The sequence below is a fragment of the Jaculus jaculus genome, chromosome 2 (genome assembly GCF_020740685.1).
Source record: "Jaculus jaculus isolate mJacJac1 chromosome 2, mJacJac1.mat.Y.cur, whole genome shotgun sequence".
Lineage (NCBI taxonomy): Eukaryota > Metazoa > Chordata > Mammalia > Rodentia > Dipodidae > Jaculus > Jaculus jaculus.
The window spans coordinates 178,689,756-178,713,692 of record NC_059103.1 but is presented as its reverse complement, the minus strand read 5'-3'; the positions used below and the strand labels follow the sequence as shown (position 1 = coordinate 178,713,692).

The following is a 23,937-nucleotide window of genomic DNA, read 5'->3' as shown; positions in this document are numbered from 1 at the left end:
ATGTAGGCACTGGGGATTTGAGCTCAGGCTATGAGGCCTTTAATTGCTTTTCTTTTGAATCAAAGTTATCATGGTGTAGTACAGGTTGGCCTTGAGCTCTCAATCCTCCTTCCTCAACTTCCCAAGTGCTAGGATTATAGGCATATGCCACTGTGCTCAGGTGGGTTGGCTATTTTTATTCCTAATTTCCAAATAAGGAAACATGGGCACAAAAGGTAGGCAGTGTCAAGCCAGGCATGGTGGCACATGCCTTTAATCCCAGTACTCAGGAGGCAGAGGTAGGAGGATTGTTTTGAGCTCAAGGCCACCTTGTGACTACATGGTGAATTCCAGGTCTGCCTGGGCTACAGCAAGACCCCTGCCTTGAAAAACAAAAACAAAACAAAAATAACAACAGCAACAAAAGGTAGGCAGTGTCTTAATTACTTTTATTGCCCCAGTAACCAGATACCTGGTAAAAAGCTGCATAAGAGAGGAAGGGCTGATAATGATAAAGCCATAATGAAGTTACTGGGATAAGAGGACAACATGATCAAATTGAAAAACAGGTGAAGTGAGGTAGAGACTTGAAGGGAACCTAAACACAGAAGTTGAGTTAAAATATGTACAGTGCAGCACTCGGGAGGCAGAGGTGGGAGGAACACCATGAGTTCGAGGCCACCATGAGACTCCATAGTGAATTCCAGGTCAGCCTGCGCTAGAGTGAGACCCTACCTCAAAAACAATGACAAAAATGTGGAGTACCAAGTACCATTTGACCCAGCTGGCCTACCCTAGGCATATACCCAAAGGATTCCATATCCCACCACAGAGATACTTCTACGTCGATATTCATTGCTGCTATATTCAGAATAACTATAAAATGCAATCAGTCTAGATGTCCATTAACTGATTACAGATAATGAAAATGTGGTACATATACACAATGGAGTTGTACTCATCTACAAAGAAACATGAAGTAATAAAATTTATAGGAAAATGAGTGGAATTGAAAAAATATATATGCTGCAGGCATACCAAGACTAGAAATATAAAAAAATTCATGATCTGCCTCATATGTGGATCTTAACTTTTAATGTTTATATGTATGCAACTAAGAGGGGTGAGCTTACACATGGACTATGATTCTAGATAGGTGGGCCTGTGTGTTTCAAACATCTCTTATAATTTGTGTCTTGTGTTCCACCCTTAAGTTGTCTTTTTGAATGGGGCATACTAATTTTATTATAGATGTATGTGCTGAGATTTTTAAAAAATTTTACTTATTTATTTGAGAGCAACAGAAAGAGAGAGAAAGAGGGAGATAGAGGGAGAGAGAATGGGCACACCAGGGCCTCCAGCCACTGCAAACGAACTCCAGATGCATGCACCCCCTTGTGCATCTGGCTAACGTGGGTTCTGGGGAATTGAGCCTCAAATTGGGGTCCTTAGTTTTCACAGGCAAGTGCTTTAACTGCTAAGCCATCTCTCCAGCCCTGTGCTGAGATTTTTATGAAGTTTTAGGCATACTGCTCTACTTCTGTGTGCTAAAAGTTTTCAAGAGTCTTTTCATATGCAGTTACATTTAAGGCTTTGTTCTACTTGAAAATTGATATTGTGTGTGTGTGTGTGTGTGTGTGTGTGTGTGTGTGTGTGTGTGAGAGAGAGAGAGAGAGAGAGAGAGAGAGAGAGAGAGAGAGAGAGAGGGAAGGGGAGATGTTAGGAAAACTATCTTCTTCCTTTTAAAAGTAAACAATCATTCTGATGTGACTTATTTAAAGGCCAGTCTTTGTCCATTGTTTTGTCATGTTACATCTTGATACATACATAGTATGGCTCTATTCTGCTACACTGGTCTGTTTGTTAAGCCTTTGCTACCATAAAGTCTGAATTCCTACCAAAAGCGAGCCATGTAGTATGCTATATAGCAGCAAAGTAAATGCTTCAGATCTTTTCTGTGCTAATGTCCACAGCTGTTTTCACTGTTCAGGCATAGACTTCAGAAATGTATTTTAATTGACAACTGATACAAAGGGGGAAACAACAGGAGGTTTTATTCTCACTCATGTGTGTGTGTTTAAAATCATGTAAGATTATACCAGGCTAATTAGCATGTTTACCACCTCATCAACTTTACATTTTTTTTGTGTGTGATGATAATGTTAATTTTTTTTTTTTGAGAGCTTGCCTATAGCTTTCTAGTAAAATACCCAGCATGCACAAGGATTGATACCCAGCACTATAGGATTTTTCTTTTTAGAATTGTGAAATGTATAAGACATTGTTTAATTTTGTAGCCATCATATAATGCAGTCAATCACTAAGAGTTATTCCTTCAATCTTAAACCTTACAGCCTTTGATAAACATCTCTTTCTCTATCCCTCCTTTTCCCTCCACCTTTCTATTATAGTTGTATGACATTTATATTTTTTTAGTTGCTACATGTAAGGAAGATCATACATTGTCTTTTTAGGGGCCTGTGATATTCCATTGTCTATCACATTTCTTAACGATTAATCCCTTGGCAGATACTTCGGATGCATCCATAGTGTGACTTTTATGGCTAGTGAATATAGGAGTACAGAAACCCCTCTTGACAATACTTATTTTAGTTCTGGGGGCCATATGCACCAAAGTGGGTTTGCTTGATTATGTGGTAATTCTAGCTTAGCTTATTTTTTGTTGTTGTTGTTTGAGGTAGATTCTCACTGTAGCCCAGCTGACCTGGAACTCACTACATAATCTCAGGGTGACTTTGAATTCACGATGATCCTCCTACCTCTGCCTCCCAACTGCTGGAATTAAAGGTGTGTGCCACCACACCCTGCTAGCTTTTTTTTTTTTTTTTTTTTTTTTTAAGATAACTCCATTTTCCACAATAGCTGTAGTAATTTACATTCCTACTAATTGTGTATTAGGACTGTCTTTTCTACAAATCCTCACCAGTGTGAATTCTTTTCCTAATAAGCATTCTAACAGATATGGGGTGATATCTCATTGTGGCTTTAAGCTACATTTTCCTGCTTAGAAATGTTGACCACTTTTTAAACAGATCCATTGGAGAGTCATATCTTTTAATTTGAGAAATATCTTTCTAGTTCTTTGCCCGTTTTTAAATTGGGTTGTTTTCTTGACATTCAGTTGCTTGAGTTCTGTGGAATTACAACTACACTGTACTGATCACTTACCTCATGGTTCAGTACAGGTCTATGAGTCAGCTATGACAACATCATGAAAAGTTCTTTTTCTTTTACTGATATTTGTTGTATAATTTGGCTTGTTAAATGTCATATAATATCTGCTGAAGTCAGTGGTTTGAAATGTGAATCTTTCTCTTGAGTCCCTTTGATTCTGTAGTATTTTATTTTAAATAATTTGTTATATTTTAATAATTTTTGCATTATGTGTAAACTTTTAGTTTTACATTACTACTTTTAACACTGCCATTAAGGTGATAATAATATAAAAATAGAGTAAGAGTGTTGAGGATATAGATCAGTGATAGAGCACTTATGTAGCATGCATAAAGCCCTGTGAGCAGTCCCTAGCAACACACACATACACACATGCACACACACATACATACACACTCACATACATACATACACACACACACACACACAGAGATATATACGCACACACACATACACATGCGCACACACACACACACGACAATAAGCAGTACTTGATAAATTTATAACAGATGTTGTTTATATGAGTATACACATAATTGCTTAATTGACTTTAGTTTATAATACGTGTTGACAGTCTTGATTCTTTTTTTATTTCTGAATAACATCATTAGTTGATGATGTAGGTATAAACTAATTTCTTACAATTAGAATGTGGGAAAACAATAAAAATCATGTACTATTGTTACAAAATATTTGTAATATCTAGTAGTTGTATACAATGTTATTGAGATTCAAGATAACTTAAAAACTATCTTGTTAATATTTGGTAGTCACATACAAAGACATTGAGATTCAGTTTGACCCAAGACTTTTTGTAGACTTTTTGAAACCTTAGAAATGTCATTCTCAACCATGAGATGTGCTAAACATGCTACTAAAAATTTAGGGCTGGAGAGACTGTTCAGCAGTTAAGGTACATGCCTGCAAAGCCTAATTACCTGGGATCAATTCTCTAGTTCCTATGTAAAGCTAGATGTACAAAGTGGCATATGCATCTGCAGTTCTTTTGTAGCAGCTAGAATCCCTGGTACATCCATTCTCATTCTCTCTTCTCTCTCTCTCTGCTTGCAAATAAATTAATATTTAAATAAATAAAATTTACTGTAGGGTTGGAGAGATGGCTTATTGGTTAAGGTGCTTGCCCATAAAGCCTGATGACAGGAGGTCTATTTCCTGGTAGCTGTTCTCTCTCTCTCTCTCTCTCTCTCCCTCTCTGCCCAGTGTGGTGGTGCATACCTTTAATTCCAGCACTTGGGAGGCAGAGGTAGGAGGATTGTCATGAGTTCGAGGTAACCCTGAGACTCCATAGTGAATTCCAGGTCAGCCTGGGCTAGTGCAAGACCCCTTCTTGAAAAAAAAAAAGTCAATAAGAAACTGTTATAAAATACTATTTCATATTAAAATATATTGCTCAGATTTGACAAAGACTCTGCTGAGACCTAAATATAAGTTTTTATGTAATGGAGAGAGTATTTTGTGAGATGTTTATTTTACTTGCTATATAAGAATAGGAAACATGTACTTAATCATCCTGGGTGTGTGTCACACCAATGATGGCCCCAGGCTCCTATCTATGAATTTAACAGTTCAGCCATTTAACTAAATGACCAGCTCAAGGGGTCTATAGGAATTTCTGAGTAACAGGAAAAGACTGCTGCTGGCCTCCTCTCTTCTACCTCAAAGAACGTGCTTATTGTAATAATAATGAATAATGAAAGGAAGCATACGATTTTGGGTAACAGCATAAGCTTGGGGACCAGACAATGTTCAGACCTGATCTTTACCACTTTCGACCCTTATTTGCATAACATTTTGATGCTAAATTTCCTTTTTATGAAAGTAGGGATAAAGATAAAGATAAATTTATTCCAAGGGCATAAAAAATATTTCTATTTACCTGAGAGGCAGAGAGAAAGAGGCAGAGAGAGAGTCAGTGAGCACGGGTACATCAGGGCTTCCTGCCGGCTGCAAATGAGCCCCAGACACACCATCTCTTTGAGCACCTGACTTGGGTACTGGGGAATTGAACCCATCAGGCTTTGCAAGCAAGTGCTCCTAACTTCTCACATCTCTCCAGCACCTATAGGGGAATTTTTAACGAGAGTTAACTTATGGGAAGTAAGTACTTGGTACCTGGCACAGAGCTGATACCAATGTAATGATAATGACTTAATAATTTGGAATTAACAGATAAAAAGCACCTTTGTGAAGAAAAGGAATGTTTTTAATAGATTTTTTTTTTTTTGTTTCTTTCATTTTGTAATCTGCTCACTTTCTGGTTGTTACTGATATCTGTGTTACCTGGATTGAGAGGTGCTTTTCTTATCTTTTTTTAAAAATTTTTTGTATTGCTCTTCATATCTGGGGATAAAATCTAGAGCCTTATGCATGTATACTAGGCAAGTGCTCTAGAACTGAATTACTTTCCCAGACATTGTCTTTGCAGCTTTGAAGTGCCAAGTCTGCTTCCTCATTAAGAAGAAACCTCACACTTGCTTATATTTTTTAAAATCTTCAGCTGGAATAAAAAAAAAAAATTTTTTTTTTCAAGGTAGGGTTTCACTCTAGCCCATGAAGACTTGGAATTCACTGTGTAGTCTTAGGGTAGCCTCAAACTCATGGAGATTCTCCTATCTCTGCCTCCCAAGTGCTAGAATTAAAGACAATGTGCCACCACGTCCAGGTTTGGTTTTTCTTTTTCGTCTAACTTTGGAGTTCATGCAAACCAACTTGGACCAACTTTCAAAACAACCCATATGTGGAATAAATAGGAATATTTTATAGAGTAAGTCAAGTCAATGAGCACAAACATAGGGGACATGACGGTTGCCACATGAGTGGCCTATACTACCTTGATCAGTGCATTAACTAGGGCAACATGTTTTGTTTTAAAGAGAGATGGGGGAGAGAATGGGTGTGCCAGGGCCTCCAGCCACTGTAAACAAGCTCCAGATACAGGTGCCACCATGTGCATTTGGCTTATGTGGATCTTGGGGAATCGATCCTGGGTCCTTAGGCTTCACAGGCAAGTGCCTCAACCAATAAGCCAACTCTCCAGCCCTTGGGCAACTCATTCTATGCATGTGGGTTCCTTTCAACATGCTTAGTTTTGTATCTGCTTGATATCTTGTGGTATTACCAACAACCAAAGAAAAGAGTCTAAGAAAAAGAGTTTTGCTTAATTTTATATTTTGGAAAGTAGGGTATTAGCAGAATTGAAAATTTAGGTAGGTTGAAGCACCCTCACAGAAGGCTACATTCATTTTTGTTTGTTTTTGGGTTTTTTTTTTTTCAAGGTAGGGTCTCACTCTTGCCCAGGCTGGCCTGGAATTCACTATGTAGTCTCAGGGTGACCTTGAATTTATAGCGATCCTCCTACCTCTACCTCCCTAGTGCTGGGATTACAGGCGTGCGCTACCATGATTGGCAGAATGCTACATTCTTGACCCTACTCCAAAGTCCTTTGTCTTGCTTGCCCCTTGCCTTACACCAGAATGCTATGCTCTTGACTTGCATGCAGTTTTAACTTCATTTTGACATTCTTTAGAATTGTCAGAATAAAGTTCAAGTGCTTTAGTTCGGGAGTTGGTACAAGGTGAAGGAACATGGTCTTAAGAACTCTCTGGAGGGTTCTCCACCACTGGCTTTAGAAGCATGAGGCTAACCATCTTCTGACTCCCAGATGAAAACAGACATCTCAGTGTTCTTCCCTGTGTTGATGCTGAGTTAGAGCGTCTGCGTGTGTTGTTTGACCCTGGGAAATGGAGGCTTTGACAGCTTTTGCCTCAGAAAGCAGCTAATGGGAGAAAAAAGGTAGTTGTAGATCAGGCCATTGGGGAGCTAATAGGACACAGGGGACCCTGCTGTAGTGTGAGACTGGGTGAGGGAGTTGATGTATTTCTTCATTCTTGTATTTACTTATTAATTTGCTTGTTCAGGAATTTAGAGGATGATGAGATCAGAGGCATTTTGCTGGGCACAAGGGATCCAAAGGGCAAAGTGGAAACAGGTTACAGGTTTTAGAACCTACGAGATGCTGGTGTGCATCATTGCTGAGCTATTCAAGTTAGAGCAATATGTTTACTTTGCTTCTCTAAACCTATTTCCTCATTGGCAAAACGAAAATAATGCTTACCCTGCAAGTTTTCCTGTGACCTAGAAGTAATACGTACTAAGAGCCTGACATGGTGCTGGTACTTACTTAGCATCTGTAGTCCAGATCTGTCACATTTAAGGTTTATACATAGACTCTTGTACCTCCTCTGTCACATCAACATCAGGGAAGACACTATTTGCTATATTAGCTTAGAGATGACAAAACCCAAGTTAGCAAATGCAAGAAAATGGTTCAAGATAAAATATCTTTTAAGTAACACGACTCTGTTTTGAATCTAGGACTTTGTGATTTCCAAATCCGTGAACTGAACCTTGAGATCCAGAGGATTGGCCAGAATTATGCTGTTGCACCCTGGCACTCTAGCTCTCTACGTACCTGTGCACAAGCCATCCAAGGTCTGGCCAGGCATCTGCGACTGTTCTAATTTAGAGTGACCAAGACATTCTGACTTTTCCTCCTGAGAATATGCACTTGAGATGAAAGAGGTTGAGGCAGGAAGAGGCGAGGGGATAAGTCTGTAAAATCACAGGGCTATTCAGGGGCAGGATGATGTATAATAAAGCAGATGTTGCTTGTCTTCTTGCAAGACCTGCTTCTTGGGTGGAAGGTTGGGATCAGTAGTGTATATTCTTTATAGCAACCATGTAGAGACCATTACTTTATTTTCACTGGTGTATATGATCGTCTAGTTCTATAGAAAGTGCGGTGAATACAAATGAAATCAATGTTTGCTGTAAGATGACAGTGTTAAATGTTACTTCTTGGACTTTTTATTCATTTAGTTAATGGCTATTGATTTAAGACCAAGGCAAAAGTATCAAGTCCTCTAGTTCTAACAGAATTATCTTGGAAGGTGTGCTCTGTTACACTGTGAAGTCAGCTCTGGAGGAACTTGGGCTTCTTTTCTGAGTTTTCCCAGAGCTCCAAATCAAATGAACATGTTTGTATAATATCCCTTCAAAACCTGAGGCTTTCTCTCTGACTTGATTTAAGAGGGCCAAGTAAGCCTGATCATTTCCTGAAAATTTTATTTATTTTGAATAAATTTAGAGTGGATAGTTGCACTGTGTTCCTTTCAACATGGCTTGAGCACTTATATTTCCTCCACTGTTCAATTAAATGAGAATATGTATATAGAAAGCTGTCATAATATGTGGTACATCTTATGAATTGTAATCTCATATTGTTCTGAGGAAAATTTGTAGAATACATCTGCTTAAAAGGTAAGGTAAAAAATAAGTGGATCAATGTAGTGTATATTTACAAAAAGCTTAACTAACAGGTAAGTTGTTCATAGAATTCTGGGAAAAAATTATTATTATTATTATTATTATTATTATTATTATTATTTTGTTTGTGATGTGTTCAGTGGCTTTTCTCATAAAATTCCCTAAGAGTTATCTTCAAAGCCTTGTTAGTATTGGTCAAAAAACAGTACAACTGAGCCGGCCGTGGTGGTGCACGCCTTTAATCCCAGCACTCAGAGGCAAGGCAGAGGTAGGAGGATTGCTTGGAGGCCACCCTGAGACTACATAATGAATCCCAGGTCAGCCTGGACTAAAGTGAGACCCTACCTCAAAACAAACAAACAAAAAAATAAACATGCAAACAAAAACCAACTGTGCTTGTCCAATAACTTTTAAGGCTATGAGAGAATATAAGAAAGATAAATTAATTAGGCATTGTGGCATATGTCTGTCATCCCAGCACTTGGAAAGTGGGAGCAGGAGGATCAGAAGTTCGAAGTTATCCTCTGCTTCACAGAAAATGCAAGGTCAACCTGCTCTGTATGAGATCCTATCTCAAATTGAAAAATCATAGGAAGGAAGTTCAAACCTGTGCTTCAAGCCCAATCTTGCTACTAATTACTTGCAGGAAGATGAGTAGGTCACTCTAATGTGTGTCCCAAGATAATTCTTCATGCACTGTAGCCAATCCAGAGGAGTCAAAAGGTTGGACACCCCTGGCTAGACTTTCTGTGCCCCAATGCTTAGTTTCTAAATTGCTTTGCGGAGTTGTCTGTCACTTGCTGTCCCTGGACTTACCCCCAAATGGCTGGCTGGGAGGCCAAGCTGATGGGATCCTTTGTTAGGAATCCCCACGATTGATTGGCTTTTGTTCTTGACATCAAGCCTGTGGGAGTGTTCTGGGCTAGCAGAGTGCAGATCATTTTTAATTTTACAGCTCCATTCTTTTAAATAAAGGATTCAAACAAGGGATGTAGTCTTTGCAGGTAGCTTATATTAACTTCCTGATTGAAAAATGGCAATCGAAGTTTAGGACCACCCCCACCTCCGTATCACTGAATAGCAGAATCATCTTGATATTTCTTTACTCATTACCCTTTTACCCTCAGACGTCTCCCTCACAAGATAGCAATTACAGCTTTCCTTCTGCCGCGCTTTGGGTCTCATTACTGTTTAATCCACCACAGAGCTTATCTTTGGCTAGAAAAAAAAAAAGCCTTCAATTGGGGTTTAAAGAAAGTATTTGAGAAATTACAGCCCTAAAGCTCCCCTGCACACTGAAAAATAAAATGTAACTTGACCGGGACTCATAGAGCAAAAGTGATTTATTGCCCCCTTGTGGTGAAACTATGTATTCCTTCTCCCTCCCACTTAAACGAAAGTAGGGTGTTGTTTCTCCACTAGAAACACCGTCCTTTACAATGAGCCAAAGAACTCTTGCTTTAAAAGTACGTCTTCTTGCTAATTCTATATATCTTTAAATCAATAGAATCATGTCTTTGGATCTTTTCTTCTCACTATTTGAGCTCTACCTAAGAGTTCAAGTTAAACCAACAGGAGTGACCAAAATTTTATGGAACCAATTTAAGCCTTATTCACATCACTCAGCTGTAGGCATTGTATCAGGAGAGTTGATTAGGGTTTGAAAATATCTTATTGGCCCTATAAAAGTTATATCATACTCTTGAAGGACATTCCTCACCCCCTCACACCAAATGGTAGCGTAATTAATTCACCAGATTAACTTTTTTTCTTTTCTACTAATTTGAACTTTAAAAAATCTTTAATCGAAACAAGACAAATTGCTAATCTGCGTCTAACTAAAGGATCCATTTAATAGCATCCTTACTGTAGTAAAACCTAGCACACTTTTAGTAACAAAAGAAAACTAGCATATAGTGGCTTCCCTGTAAGTCATAATGTCTTACTGAATATTTTCTTCTATATTGGTGTAAATCTGAATCAGTAGTAAGAGTTCTTTATCCTGACGCTCTGAATAATTTCCATGTTTATGTTCTTAGAAAGTCCATTTTTTTCTACTTTTGATTTTGGATGGGTGTCATTACTAACTACCATCTAAGTAGAGAAACTTCTGGAAATTTATTTGAAGATTGCATGTATTTTTTTTTTTAATCATGAGTTTGATCATGGAGTTTCTTGGAAGTTTATCAATGTATTATTTGAAATTCAGATTCCCAGAAAGTTTTACTTAATACATAACTTGTTACTTTGTAACACTTTTAAAATCAATAAACCAGTAAATGTTATTCTCTTTAAATAAGAATCATTTGATAAGAGTACATGGACATTAGTGGTGGATTCCTTTGAAAGTTATATATCTGTGAAATAGTTGGAAAAGATGCATTTCTAAACACATGTGGAATTTATTAAAAACTAACTGTGGAAAAGCTTTAACTATACCTAAGGAGCCAAAATTGACTCGTTTGCTTTGCTCTTCCTGCCTTACTTTCTCCTATGACACCCCTACAGCTGATGTAAGTAATAATCTGTATACTGGAAAATTGGAAAGCTATTTAAAGTGTTCCTTTACAGATATTTAAAGTGATAGATGTGTTAATTAATTTGATTCAGTCATTCACAATATGTATATGGATGAAAACATGGCTTACATGGGTATTGGAGAATCAAACCTGGGGTCTTAGGCTTCACCTGCAAGTGCCTTAACTGCTGAGCCATTTTAGCCCTGAAAAAAAGTTTTGTTTTCAGCTGTTTAGGAAATGCTGTCATCAGGCACTAGGTACACTCTTCATATTTGCCTTCACTGACTTCTTTCTAGGCAAAGTACAAAACAAAACAACCTTCATGAACTAATAGCTATTTTTAATATCGAAAGGGTTTAGGACAATAGTTCTTAAGCTTTTCAATCTTACACCTAATTATGCATACCCTTAAAAAAGAATCACCTTATAATCATATTGAGTGTTTTTATATTTAAAGCATTTTCTGAGACACATTTATAATAAGTTTTAGGGACATTCAGTAGTAGCACTCATTAAAATAGAGTTAATTGCTGTAGCCCTAAAGTATAAGATATTTCACTTCATGGTTAAAAGCATATTTTATTGCTTCAATAATCATAGAGGTCATTAGGTAATTTACAGTTTTTCTCAGTATTACAGTAAACATTCTGTGCATAAATCTTTGCTCAAGTTTAGACTATCTTTGTAGGATAGATTCATAGATCTGAGTTAAAAGTTATGAATATTTTTAATGCTGCTATACACATTGCCAGATGGCCTTGCAGAAAGGATGCATCAATTTTTTTGTCACCACTATGCATCTTGATGCCTGTTTCGGCATGTTTGTTGCAATTTTAGGCATTTTCACTTTTAAGTAAAAATCCTGCAATAGCATCTCATTTTATTTGTGCATTTAATTGTTTCAATATATTTATCAGCTATTTTAATTTTCTTTATAAATCATACTGAGGTCTTGGCTTTATTTTTCTATGAACTTTTAAAATATTTTAAGAAGCAGCTGTCGTTTTCCCAAGGAATCATTCATTACTCTTAAACAACTAAATTTCTGTTGCTACTCATTATTTTGAAAACTCAAAGTTGTTCATATGAGAAAAAAGAAATCAACAAAGCAGAGTTTATTGTCTACAACTTGGACTTTGTACTTCCGTGGGCAGCAGCCGGCCTGTCCTGTCCAGACTTCATCTTGCACCCATGGAATAGTTTTCAACAGTTTGGTCCTGTAGGTAGATCGGCCTGATATTATTAATGAGATGATGGTGGGTCACGGCCACTGAACTTTTAGAGCCTCAGCCTCAGCACGGAGGTGGCAGGTCTCCCAGCAGAGCTGCATGTGCTGAAGCCTGGCATTTCCATGAACCCCAAGCCTTCTCTTCTGATCATGGATGATACAGATTCTAACTCCTCTCTGGTTAGCTGAAAAGCAAGAAGCTACATCCCTTTGTCAGATGGCTACTGGTATGATGAATGTGATACTTGTGTTTTAATGCAACGTGTGCTGAGAATGTGCAATGCTCCAAGGCTGAGAAGTTATTCTCCAAATTTATTCTCAAATCCTTTTATGAAACTGTTTCACTTAAAGAAATTAAGTGGAAATAGAAATTAGCACATTGGGATAAGTTATCAAATTAATAAAGACAGGGTAAGATGCTTTTGTTAATTTTAACCTTACAAATTTCTTATATCTGGAAACCTACATTTAGGAGAACATTCATGAAAAACCCTTTGTATATCTTTTAATATTGTGTTTTTTACATTAATTGGAGCTTAAAGTCAAAACAGAACAAGTAATATTTTCAGTTGATTTCATCCTGTCTGTGGTCAGATCGTGGCTAGCCATCCTAATTATTTGGTATTTCTACTGTATTCAGTATCCAAAATGGTATGGATCCAAAATAAAACAAACCAACTAAACAATAGCAAAAAATTACCATTCCACAGAGAGTTCTGAAGAAGGGGTTGGAGTTAGGGCTCCAAAATATTTTTAGTTGGAACTGGTATCATTGTCAGAGGAATGACCATATACTTTGGAAAACTGCTTTAGAGTTTTCAGAAGTATCTCTGAATTTTTGGTTAAGATATCAATGGCTTTGGGTAAATATTGAGTATCATCTCTATTATATACACAGTATTATATCAATCAGCAAAACAATGACCATTTGATAATTTTAGTTACATCATCATAATTTAATAGGCAAATGATATAAAATTGGCTATTATCCAAAAGTGAGTTTCTAGTCATAATAATGAAAGCAATGTGCATTTCTGCCAAACAATTAATATGAAGAATTAAAAAAAGAATGCAAAAAGCTTTATTTAACATGTTTTAATTTTAGCCAAATATATTTAAGAATCAAATATTAGCTTTATTTTCTACTCACTTAATTTCAGTTCACTTCTTGGTATGTGTGTGGGGGGATGCATGTTCATGTGTATGAGTATAGGCATGATTTGCATGCCATGGCACACATGTAGCAGTCAGAGGATCGCTTCTAGTGACAGTCCTTGTCTTCTGCCTCATTTGAGGCAGGATCTCTGTTCACTGCTTATATGTTAGATGAGCCTCTAGGCTATTTTCCCCCTTTACACCTCCTTCCCTGCCCTAGGATCTCTGATATTACCAATATTCACACTACCCTGTCTGGCTTTATGTGAGTCCTGGGGACTCCAACTCAGGCACTCATGCTTGTACAGCAAGGGCTTTCTTTATCCCCTGAGAATCTACCCAGCCCTCAGTTCACTTTTAAGGGAAAGACTAGGTTTTATACTAATGAAAGATAAACCAAGTTAATTTTTAACACGTAGTCTGCAGGGATTGTTTTGAACTAAAGGTTTTTGTTGTTTAGAGAAATTAGAGAAGTGAGAAGTCTTTTACAATTGAAAGTTTTAACATATGCTATTTCATGTTAAGTATTTCTCAGGACTCGTTCAATGTGTCATCATTAGAGATAGCATTACTAAATAGTTGTAACTTCACAGCTGCTTTGATTAATGGTGGCTTGAGCTAGGGTTTCATTGGGTAGGATTAACTATGTTTAATGATGGCAAGATGCCATTACAACGTTAATGCCAGAATTTAATGAGAACCAGAAGTTAACTTCAAGGACCTTAATAATTTAATATGGGGCATGATCATGTTCTCATTATTTTAATGTAGTGTCTTATTAAAAACAAGTTATCCTTTATATTTTTTCCTGTGATAAAACTTGCTCAGCTAACAAGAATCAAAAACTGACTCTATGCTTGCCATTTTGCTGGGGTCTTGAGGAGTGAAACTGTTTTCCACCCTCAACCCAAACACGTTCCTATGAGAAGGAACAGAGACAGAAAATACTTCCTTTAACTTAGGATTCTCAGGTATTCTTTTAATCTTGTATGATTGAGGTTTCCTACAACATGTATGTCTTTCATCTGTGGTATATTTCCTTGTGATTTGTCATACCTTTCACCTTCTCCGGTGTGTGGATTATAATGAAAGGGCCCAAGACACTGGCTTTGTAGGAAGATTGAAGAGCACCACTGAAAGTTCTATCTGCAGTGAGGGTTGTTACAGTATCACAGAAGCAAGGCATAAGCTTTGGGTAAAATCAGAAGTACAGCAAGTAGGAGAGGACAGATAACGGACAGTGAGTTGTTCTTACAGCAGTCTTTCTGAGCTGGAGGTGTTTCTGAGCTGAAGCTGAAATTAATGTCAGAGATTTATTAGCTGATTTCTCTTCTCAAAATCCTATGATTCCCATGTCTTTAAATACAAACCAAATTCCTTATTTCCTTATTTATTTTTGCTCTCTTATAATCTTATATATACATGCAAACAAAGAAATGTTGGGACCTTACAAAGTAAGAGTAAAAATTCTCACCACATAATGGAGGCAGTAAAATATGGCAGAGGCAATAGAGAGACTGCATCAAATCACTTCCAATGGAGGGAAGCCTCAGTTATGTACTTTGTGGTCCAGGCTTTCTAGTGGCTAAAGCAAAGAAGAGAAATAGGATAACCTGGTGATTTTCTGGTAGTAAGACTTGCCACCAATATATCAAAACAAGCAAGCATTCTTCTTATTAATAATAACTTGTCCAGGGAATTTGGGCAAGAACCCATAAGACACTTAGAAAATGATGGCCTCATATATTTGTATAGAAAATTAAAAAAACTGTTGCATACATATAATTTCATACATTTATGTTTGGAGAACATGGAGGGAATGTCAAAAGTAAAACTTCCTCCGTCTCTAGGAGAGGGAAGTTTGAAACTTCTGGTATATTTACTACAGATAGATGCTTATTTTCTTTTGACCTTCTGACATGGGGGGTAGTAGAAAGATGTAAAGATGTCTAGTAAAGGGTAGTTTGTTAAAAGTAGGTGGGGGTAAATGGGATTTTTGTGGCAAAATGATATTTGAAAGACTGATCTGGCCTCTGGGATATTTTTTAAATATGCCAGTTCCCTGTAACAGGAAGATCAGTCTCTATTTTAGACAGCATATCCAATTTAGTAAATTATTATTATTTCATCAAAATTAATGTGAACAATTTTCTCTTTGAGGCTGCTTTTTCCATAGGTGATGTTTTCCAGATGGGCTTTGTACAATGCTCTCCATGTTTTGTGTTTTCTTTCCTGGAGAAAGAGCCTTTTCTGACATCTTTTCTGTTTCCTTTCCCTTTCCCCCGTGGCAGGGAAGAGAACCGCAAAGGCGAAGGAGAGGAGGAACAGGAAAAAGAAACGGAAGCTGATTGAAAGAGCCCAGGAACAGCACAGTGTCTTCCTGGCTACAGACAGAGCTAACCAGTAAAATTCAAAACGTAGCTAGTGGATTCCGAGTGGTTTGGTTTGGTTTTGCAGAAGTGCACATAGCAACTCTCCACCCCTGCACTGGTGCCCAGCATTTCCATTGCTCTGACCAGTATCTGCTCCCAGGAACATTGCAAACGGAGGAGCCCCAAGTATGGACTCTGGGTTATTTATGCTTTGGTTTGAATCTGAAGCCTGTGGCCTGCATCGGTGGAAGCTATTGTAGGAGCATGGCCTGAATTAGCTCAGTGTGAGCTGAGAGAATCTATCCCTGGCTCCCTGGACCTGCAGGAGAATGCCTTTGTGCCTACTTGTGTGCAGGAAGATGCTCGGCAGGCCAAGCTCTGTTCACGTCTGCCCTTCGTTTCTCACATTGTGCATTTCCAAGGACCGGTATATGTGGATAAATGTTTAATGTCACCGCAGGGTGTTCTCAGCATCTGTGACCTTCAAACTATCCTGCAGTGAAACTGCTTTTTCACTGGGGATGTGCTACAGTAAGGCCTGCTCAGCTTTAGTGCGAGGTAATCTGTACAGATTCTGCTGGGGCTGCATATAAAGCTCCTTACTGTGTATTTATGCTTTTTGTGTGCAGCACGTCATACTGGCTGATATGATGTCATTTTGTTTCTAGTGATTCGTAACCATTGTCTGGCAAATGCTATTTTAGTTTTGCAAATCGACAAATATTTTGTTGCCTTTTGCTCTTTTTTTTTTTTTTTTTTTGGTATGGTGGGCTTATATCTCATTGTAAGTATAGGATAAGCTAGTTTGTACATAGAGTCAAATGACTGGTATTAAAGTTTCAATGCTGATAGACCTTTCCCAGTACATGTCACATATATACGCACACAGCCAACATGTGGCATCTGACCATCAGAAGCCAAAACTCCCTTTGAGTTCAAGATTTTATGATTTCTAGTGAAGTCACTTGTGTTCTGGCTTCATTATTGTGTTCAGACTCAAAACCATTCATGATTTTTAATGACAGGCCACCTCCCAAAATTCTTGAATCACTATGGAAGTGGCTGTCCTGAAATCATTGCAGAAAATTAAGTTGAAGATAGGTGACTTCCTTCGACTGATGGTCACATTTTGACAGATCTCCAATGAGCCAGAATCTAGTTCATTAAAACAGAGGAGAAAGATGGAAACTTCCCAGTTGACATAAAGCAGTTGTTACAAATACATCATTGTCCACTTAGGACAGTGGGTTTGTAAGCATTGTGTTTCTGACTAATCTAGATGAAAATTTGAACAAAAAATTATAGAGTCTTGAGGAAACAAGCATAGCAAGGTAAAGCCTTTTCCTCACCTTGCAGTGGTAAATCTACCTCTTTATCATTTTTGTTCTACATTTGGGTCAAAAGCATCATTCCTGTAAGTATAAATACCATATGCATCATTAGGAAAATATTGCTATGAGATAAGCCATATATAAATGTTGTATGCGACTTTAGGGTTTACACTTAATCCTAAAGTGTTCACTTCCTTTCATGTCTATTTACACTATATTCCTATCTACTAAGTGGGGAGGGGGGTCTCCTATATAGTGATCCATCATTAATAAGTCAAAGCCTGTTCTATTTCTGAGATTTTTTTTTGTGCATTAAAAACTTAAAGATTATTCTTTTTGTGGACTTTTTGCTTGAAAAGTACATTTAAGAAAAAAAAAGCCTTTTTTTTTTAACATTACCCTAAACTAATGGTCCTTTTAAAAATAGGTAAAATGTTTACAAGCTGTGTTGGTTTCTGCATCTAGGATCCTAGTTTCTCTGAAATTAGACTATAATAATAATTAGAAATAACGATTTCAGAGCCAGTCTGCCTGAGTTCCGATCAAGCCTGAGTAGCCTAGAACAAGTGACAAAATCTTTCTAGGTTTCAGCTTCCTTATTTATGAAATTGGGACCACAATATTGTTTGTTAGGGATGTGTTTCAAGGTCTATGTTAGATAAGACATGCACAGCCAGCCCTCTTTATACACATGTTCTGCAATAATGGATTTAACCAGATTTATGCTGAACATAATGTTTCTTGTACAAACACACACTGTGTGTGTGTGTGTGTCACAAATATAACACCACTGGACACAAGACAGCTGAGCATTTTTGGTTGTTAGAATTTTCCAATGCTACTGGAATCAATTCAATGAGGGCACTGAGAGTCAACTTTACAAAGCTTGTATTTTAAGAATCAGGTGAACCTTCATGTGAGGGTTCAAAATTTTGCAGGTCTTGTGGGAGTAAAAACAACCATTATAAGGTTATGAATGCACCAATCAATTCATGTTCAGACGACGGTGTCCTAAGTACTCCATTCTACACCTTAGCTCTTACATTCCTAATGACCCTTCTTCCAAATTGTTTTCCGAGACTTGGAAGTCATAATCAAGCCCTCAGCAGCCTTTTATTTTCAGCTTTGTTGAGTTTTGAGTTTCTCCAGTATCTGCAACTCCATAGAGAAACTTATCCATAGAAAGTAGCACTAATATTTCCATCACTTCCTCTTCAGTGTCCCTTGACCCCTGGAAGGTATGATGGAGAGTGTTAAACATTGGGCATTTTCTCCTTGTCACCTTGATGAATTTTAGGTCTCCCCAGTATTCACTGCTCTCTGTAAAAAGAAGCATATCTAACCCAAAGTGAGAACAACATTAATCAACTGACATAAACATATACATTTAGAAGGTAATTTGATGGGTTAAACGTATCCATTTAGTCATAGAACAGTGATATTGTCCTTCTGTGTCCTTCCAAACTGTTGGCTTTTGAAATGAGTTTTGAAGCAGTCATAAATTCCCTCTGGTTGAGCAGGCCTCAAACCCAATCAGAGAGCAGTTTGCAACCCCCATAACTTATGTGCCACTACTGTAAAAATAGGAACATCTTACCTAGCTGGTTGACTGTGTAGCTTGCAGGACCCCCTGCTGATTAAGATTACCAGGCTACTCTCCCCTAGTAGGCTACATATTACTTTCTATCATTATGGCAGCTATCCAACAGGGAGGTGGTTTTCAGTTCACTTTGATGTTGATTTATCAATGCCCTGTGATTAAAGTATGTGAATTCTTCAGGAAGGGGATCTTACCATTTAGTTCTGGTGGGTAAGCAAGAGCATTAGCAGTAGACTCTTGTAGTTTGGAAGCCTCTTGAGCCTCCCTGACCAACCACTCAGGGAGAGGCCTGCCTCTGGCACTGAGGTCTATCTGCAAATCTTAAGACTTCAGGGCAAAGCTTTCTCCATCACAACAGTGTACTTCTGTTCCAACTCTGAAGCAAAACCAAATAAAAAGTAAAAAGGGCTTAATGGAATAGATGCAGCAGAGGGGAGATAAAAGAAGGCAATGGAATTGGAATATAATTAAATTCCAGTATGTTCACATATTAAAATTCTCAGTGAAAATGTTAATTCACTTAAAATGTGTTAAGTGTTGCCAGCACAGAATGGTCATTAATGTCTATACAGATAGTTACCTATCATGTCCATTGGATAATTAGCTTTTAAAAATATTACCAAATATATATATATATATTTCATATATATATATGAAGATAAATTTAAAAATAGCTCAATGATAGGATTTTGTTAGCATGCATGAAATTCTAATTTCAATACCCCATGCTGCAAAGTTAAGCATAACGACCAAAGCCTTCAAGCAGAATTATTCCCCTGTCTCCCTTTCTCTATAATAGTTAATCATGTTTCCTTTTTTGGTTAATAAAGGCTCTAGTATTTATCATGTATTCCCATAGATACACTCAACTTACTAGTTATTAAATTCTAGTGAGCTACCTTAGATAGAATTCTTCAATTTCTTCTTATTTCTTTGTACACAGGCCAGGTCCTTTATGGCTCTCTTCTATATTCTCCAATAATTTCTAAATATGAGTGAGCTTCATGCACTCCAAATAGTCCTTTATATTACTATCAGTTTTTTCAAATTTATTTTTATTGATAACTTCCATAATTGTAGACAATAACCCATGGTAATTCACTCCCTCCTCCCACTTTCCCCTTTGCAACTCTGCTCTCCATCATACTGCTTCCTCCTCTCCATCAGTTTCTCTTTTATTTTGTTGCCATCATCTTTTCCTAAATCAGTTTTTTTTATTAACATATCTATTTTCTTGGTGTGTGTGTGTGTGTAGTGTGATGAGCTATGTGTTTGGTATATACACAGCTATTTATGTAAGTGCTGAAAAATCAAACTCAGGTGGTCTCAGACCCCCAAGACCCTCATGCTTGTGCTGGAAGTGCTTGTACTTGCTAAGCCATCTCTCCAGCCCTTTTTCTACTATTTTCCTTTTACTTGTAGACTTAGAATTTTCCACTTTGAACAATATGCCCTTTTAATATCTTCTTCAATCAGATATCTTCTAGGGACCAAGGAAAGACTGAATAGACTGAACTGAGTGTTACAGTAAAGTGTTCAAGAATTCTCTTATGATAAACTTGGGTGTGCTCTGTACTAAGCTGATAGTTGATACTTTGAATAACTAAGGTAGAAATATCAAGAACACAGGGCTTTAAGAGTAGATGGGAAGGGCAGAGAAAGTGGCTGAACAGTAAACTGTGAGCATGAGGACCTGAACTTGGATCCCCAGCTTGTGCATGATATAGCCAGACACAATGGCATGTGTCTGTAATCTCAGCATCGCAGGAGAAGAATGCCAAGGGCTTGTTGGTTAGCTACTCTAGCCAAATAGGTGAGCTCCAAGTTCAGTGAGAGACCCTGTCTCAAAAAATAAAGTTGGGGCTAAAGAGATGGCTTAGTGGTTAAGGTGCTTGCCTGCAAAACCAAAGGACTTCGGTTCGATTCTCCAAGACCCACATAAACAAGATGCATAAGGTGGCATGTGAATCTGGAATTCATTTACAGTGGCTGGAGGCCCTAGCACACCTATTCTTTCCCTCTCTATCTCTCCTTCTTCCTCTCTTTCTCTCCCTGCATCTTTACTTCAAATAAATAAAAGTAAAATGTTTTTTCTAAGTGGAAAACAATAGAAGACACTCAATATAAATATCTGACCCTCACATGCAAAAATGAGATAATCTTTATCTCCCCAGGTACAACTTAATACTCTAAAGAGTGACAGATGTCTCCTTCCAGGAATTACTTTTTGAAAGTGATTATCCAAGTTTCCCACTGGCTCATTCACTGTGCTTCTAGCATCCATCATTCCTTAAGGATGCTTCCCATTATCTAAGTGCACTTTGCTTAAGTGCCAGGGCCCTCACTTCTGTCTTAGCAGACTGTGAAAGTTTAGCATGAGCCGGATGCCCTCATAGACATCTGCAGCACCTCAGGTCTCTGGCTTGTTTTTGCTGCTAGGTGGTTTTGAGATCAATACTTAGTATCATCATGCATTCCCCACCTCTTCCATGGAGACAGTAGTAGAACATGTGACAGTAGCAGAGGTTTCATGGAAGTTCTATCCTTGGAGATGTCCTCTGACCTGAAGCCTGAGTGATGAGAATCTAAAAATCTAGGAAAGAGCAACCCAGAACTGCAAAGAGCCAGTGCAAACAGGATCAGAATGGTCCAAGTACAGACATACAGTTGGGAGGAATTTCTAACATACAGTTGGGAGGAGCATGGTACCAATTTGAGGTCAGGAGGGATGAAGGGAACTCCAGATATGTGTGCTACTTTGTGTGTCTGGCTTTACTTGAACACTGGGGAATTGAATGTGAGCCATCAGGCTTGGTGAGCAAGCACCTTCACATGCTGAGCCATCTTCCCAAGTCCAGATAAGAAATCTCAGAACATCAGCTATTGATAAAGAGTGATGAAGTAGGGAATGCATTGGCAGAAGAGCCCTCATGCCTGGAAAGTGGGGTAAAGAAAGGAATGGAGACAGGCATAGTGGTGCATGCCTTTAATCACAGCACATGGTAGACCAAAGCAGGAGGATTACTGTGAGTTTGAGGTTAGTCTGAGACAATGCTGTGAATTCAGGTCACCGTGGGCTAGGGTGGGAACTTACCTTGAAAAACCAAAAAAAGGAATGGAATGTAAGGTGTCTTCTAGTTGGCTTCTTGTTCTGAATAACGCATATTTAGGGGGCAGAATCAACCCATTTTCATATGCTAAGTTTGAAGTGACTAATAGATATCTAAGAGGATATAAATATGAACAGTAGGGAGAAGTTTAACACTGGAAAATAGTGTTGTATTTCCGGGTATAGATGACACTTAGAAGCACAGCTCTGTATGTGCACACCCAGAGAAAATCCTGAGGGAGAAAGAAAAGAACTCAGGGTACTCAAACCATAGACTCCATCCAGAATGAGAGACACCAGTAGGGAGATTATGAAAAAGTGCCCAGAGAAGAACACTTGGAGCTGAGAGTCACTAAATCAGAAAGATGACCAGGTTTGGGGGTGCATGGTTAAAATTCTAGCATTCTAGAGTCTGAGGCAAGGTGTCTGTAGTCAGCTTCTACATTACTGGATGAACATCCACACCAGACACAGTTTATAGGAGGAAGGGATTTCTTTCAAGCTCACAGATCCAGGGAAAGTTCTATAAATGGCAGAAGAAGCTGCTTCCATATATCCAAACAGAAAAGTAAAAATACTGGCACCACAAGCAAACAGGAACCAGTAGCAAGTAGGACCCCAGAGCTCAGATTGCTCTCTACACACTTGGGTCTGGAATTCACGTTTGCCCCCAGTGAGAAACCTCAGAACTCGTCTCCAGGATTCATTCCCAGTGACACCTCTTCCAGCCAGGCAAATGTAGATCCAAGTTTAAGAATAATCTTAACACCTGAGTCAATGGGGGACATGCATTCAAACTACCACGTGGGTTTTCAAGGACAGTTTTATCTATATAACAACTTTTAAGCCAGCATACGCTACAGGAAACCAGTCTCAAAAAGAAAACAAACAGACAAAACAAAAAAGATTGAAGACTTATATACTTCCATTCCTGCCTGTTGTTTTGTATTGAAAATATTGGGAAAATTAAGGGGAAATTAGCAAAATTTGTAATAATTGAGGGTTTGGATCTTCTCAAATTTGTTTCCTCACTGTAAATTCCAAGAGCCAAATTTCCAGTACTTTATAATCCCTTGAAAATGGTTTCGATACTGAAGGAGCTTAAACTATGTCAGTGCTTAAAATGTTTGGGAACTGCTCTTCACACAAATGTGATAATGATACTTAATTTCAGGTTACCATATCATCTACCAATTTCATCTACATTTATGATGAAATAATTACCTCAATGGCTCTACAAAGAATTTTGCTTTATTTCTTTCAAATTCAATAAAGCATATCACCTGAGCTACAAAACAAGCATTCTGTGAATTACAGGTCCTTGAGTTTGTAATTTTCAGGAATGAAAAAAATTTAAACGTGTAATTATTGAGTTACTTTGGTAACAGCTCTCTGATGTGAGAGCATACATGTTTGAACAGAGGCAGGCACTGCATACGCACACACAATCATGGTACTTAACTGGAAAGCAAGATAGTAGTAAAAGCAAGTTGTTTTGTTCAGTATTTTCTGTGTAAAACAGAACACTGGTTAAGTACTTAAGTTCAATTTTAAATTAAATAAAAGTGTTGATATATTCTCCCTCATCACACCTGTTTGAGCTGGGTATAGTCTCTTCCTCATAAGCTATCTTGAAAATGTAACGATGGCCAAGACTTGTGGACTTCACTTCCATTCCTTTCCTCTCTGACCACTTAGCTTCTCATTTTCCAAACCTGTTGAAGTTAGATGGGTCCTTGTGACTGATTTGAGTCCATGGAGTTAATGTGGGACTGACATGTAATCTATTTAGGGCTGGTCACCTAACAGTAGATGGGCATTGTACATGACCACTTTCTTCTTCTGTAATCACAAAGGCAGAGCCATAATATGAAAGCAACCTGCAAATTTCAGTTGCAGTTGCCACCAATAGTTGCCCATGTTACCTAAACAAAAATTAAATGTACATAATATTATGCCTCATAGTCCTGCATTATGCCTCATCTTCGGGGTTATTAGTTAAGTGGGTGACATTATCTCTAATCTGATTTTTCAGCTTTGTCTTGAGATAAAGAAGCTGTACTGTTTAATTGAATTCTGACCAGTATGAAAGACTAAAGAATA

General features: G+C 37.9%; 1 protein-coding gene across 1 annotated transcript in view; it reads left to right on the top strand.

Moving 5' to 3' along the window:
- The window catches only part of Rspo2 (R-spondin 2), a 158,445-nt gene extending 140,990 nt beyond the window's left edge, over positions 1-17,455 (top strand). The window contains exon 6 of the mRNA XM_004661396.2: positions 15,714-17,455. Within this exon, the coding sequence (XP_004661453.1) occupies positions 15,714-15,829 (116 nt within the window). The 3' untranslated portion in view covers positions 15,830-17,455. The remainder of the gene's footprint in view (positions 1-15,713) is intronic.
- The last annotated feature ends 6,482 nt before the right edge of the window (positions 17,456-23,937 follow it).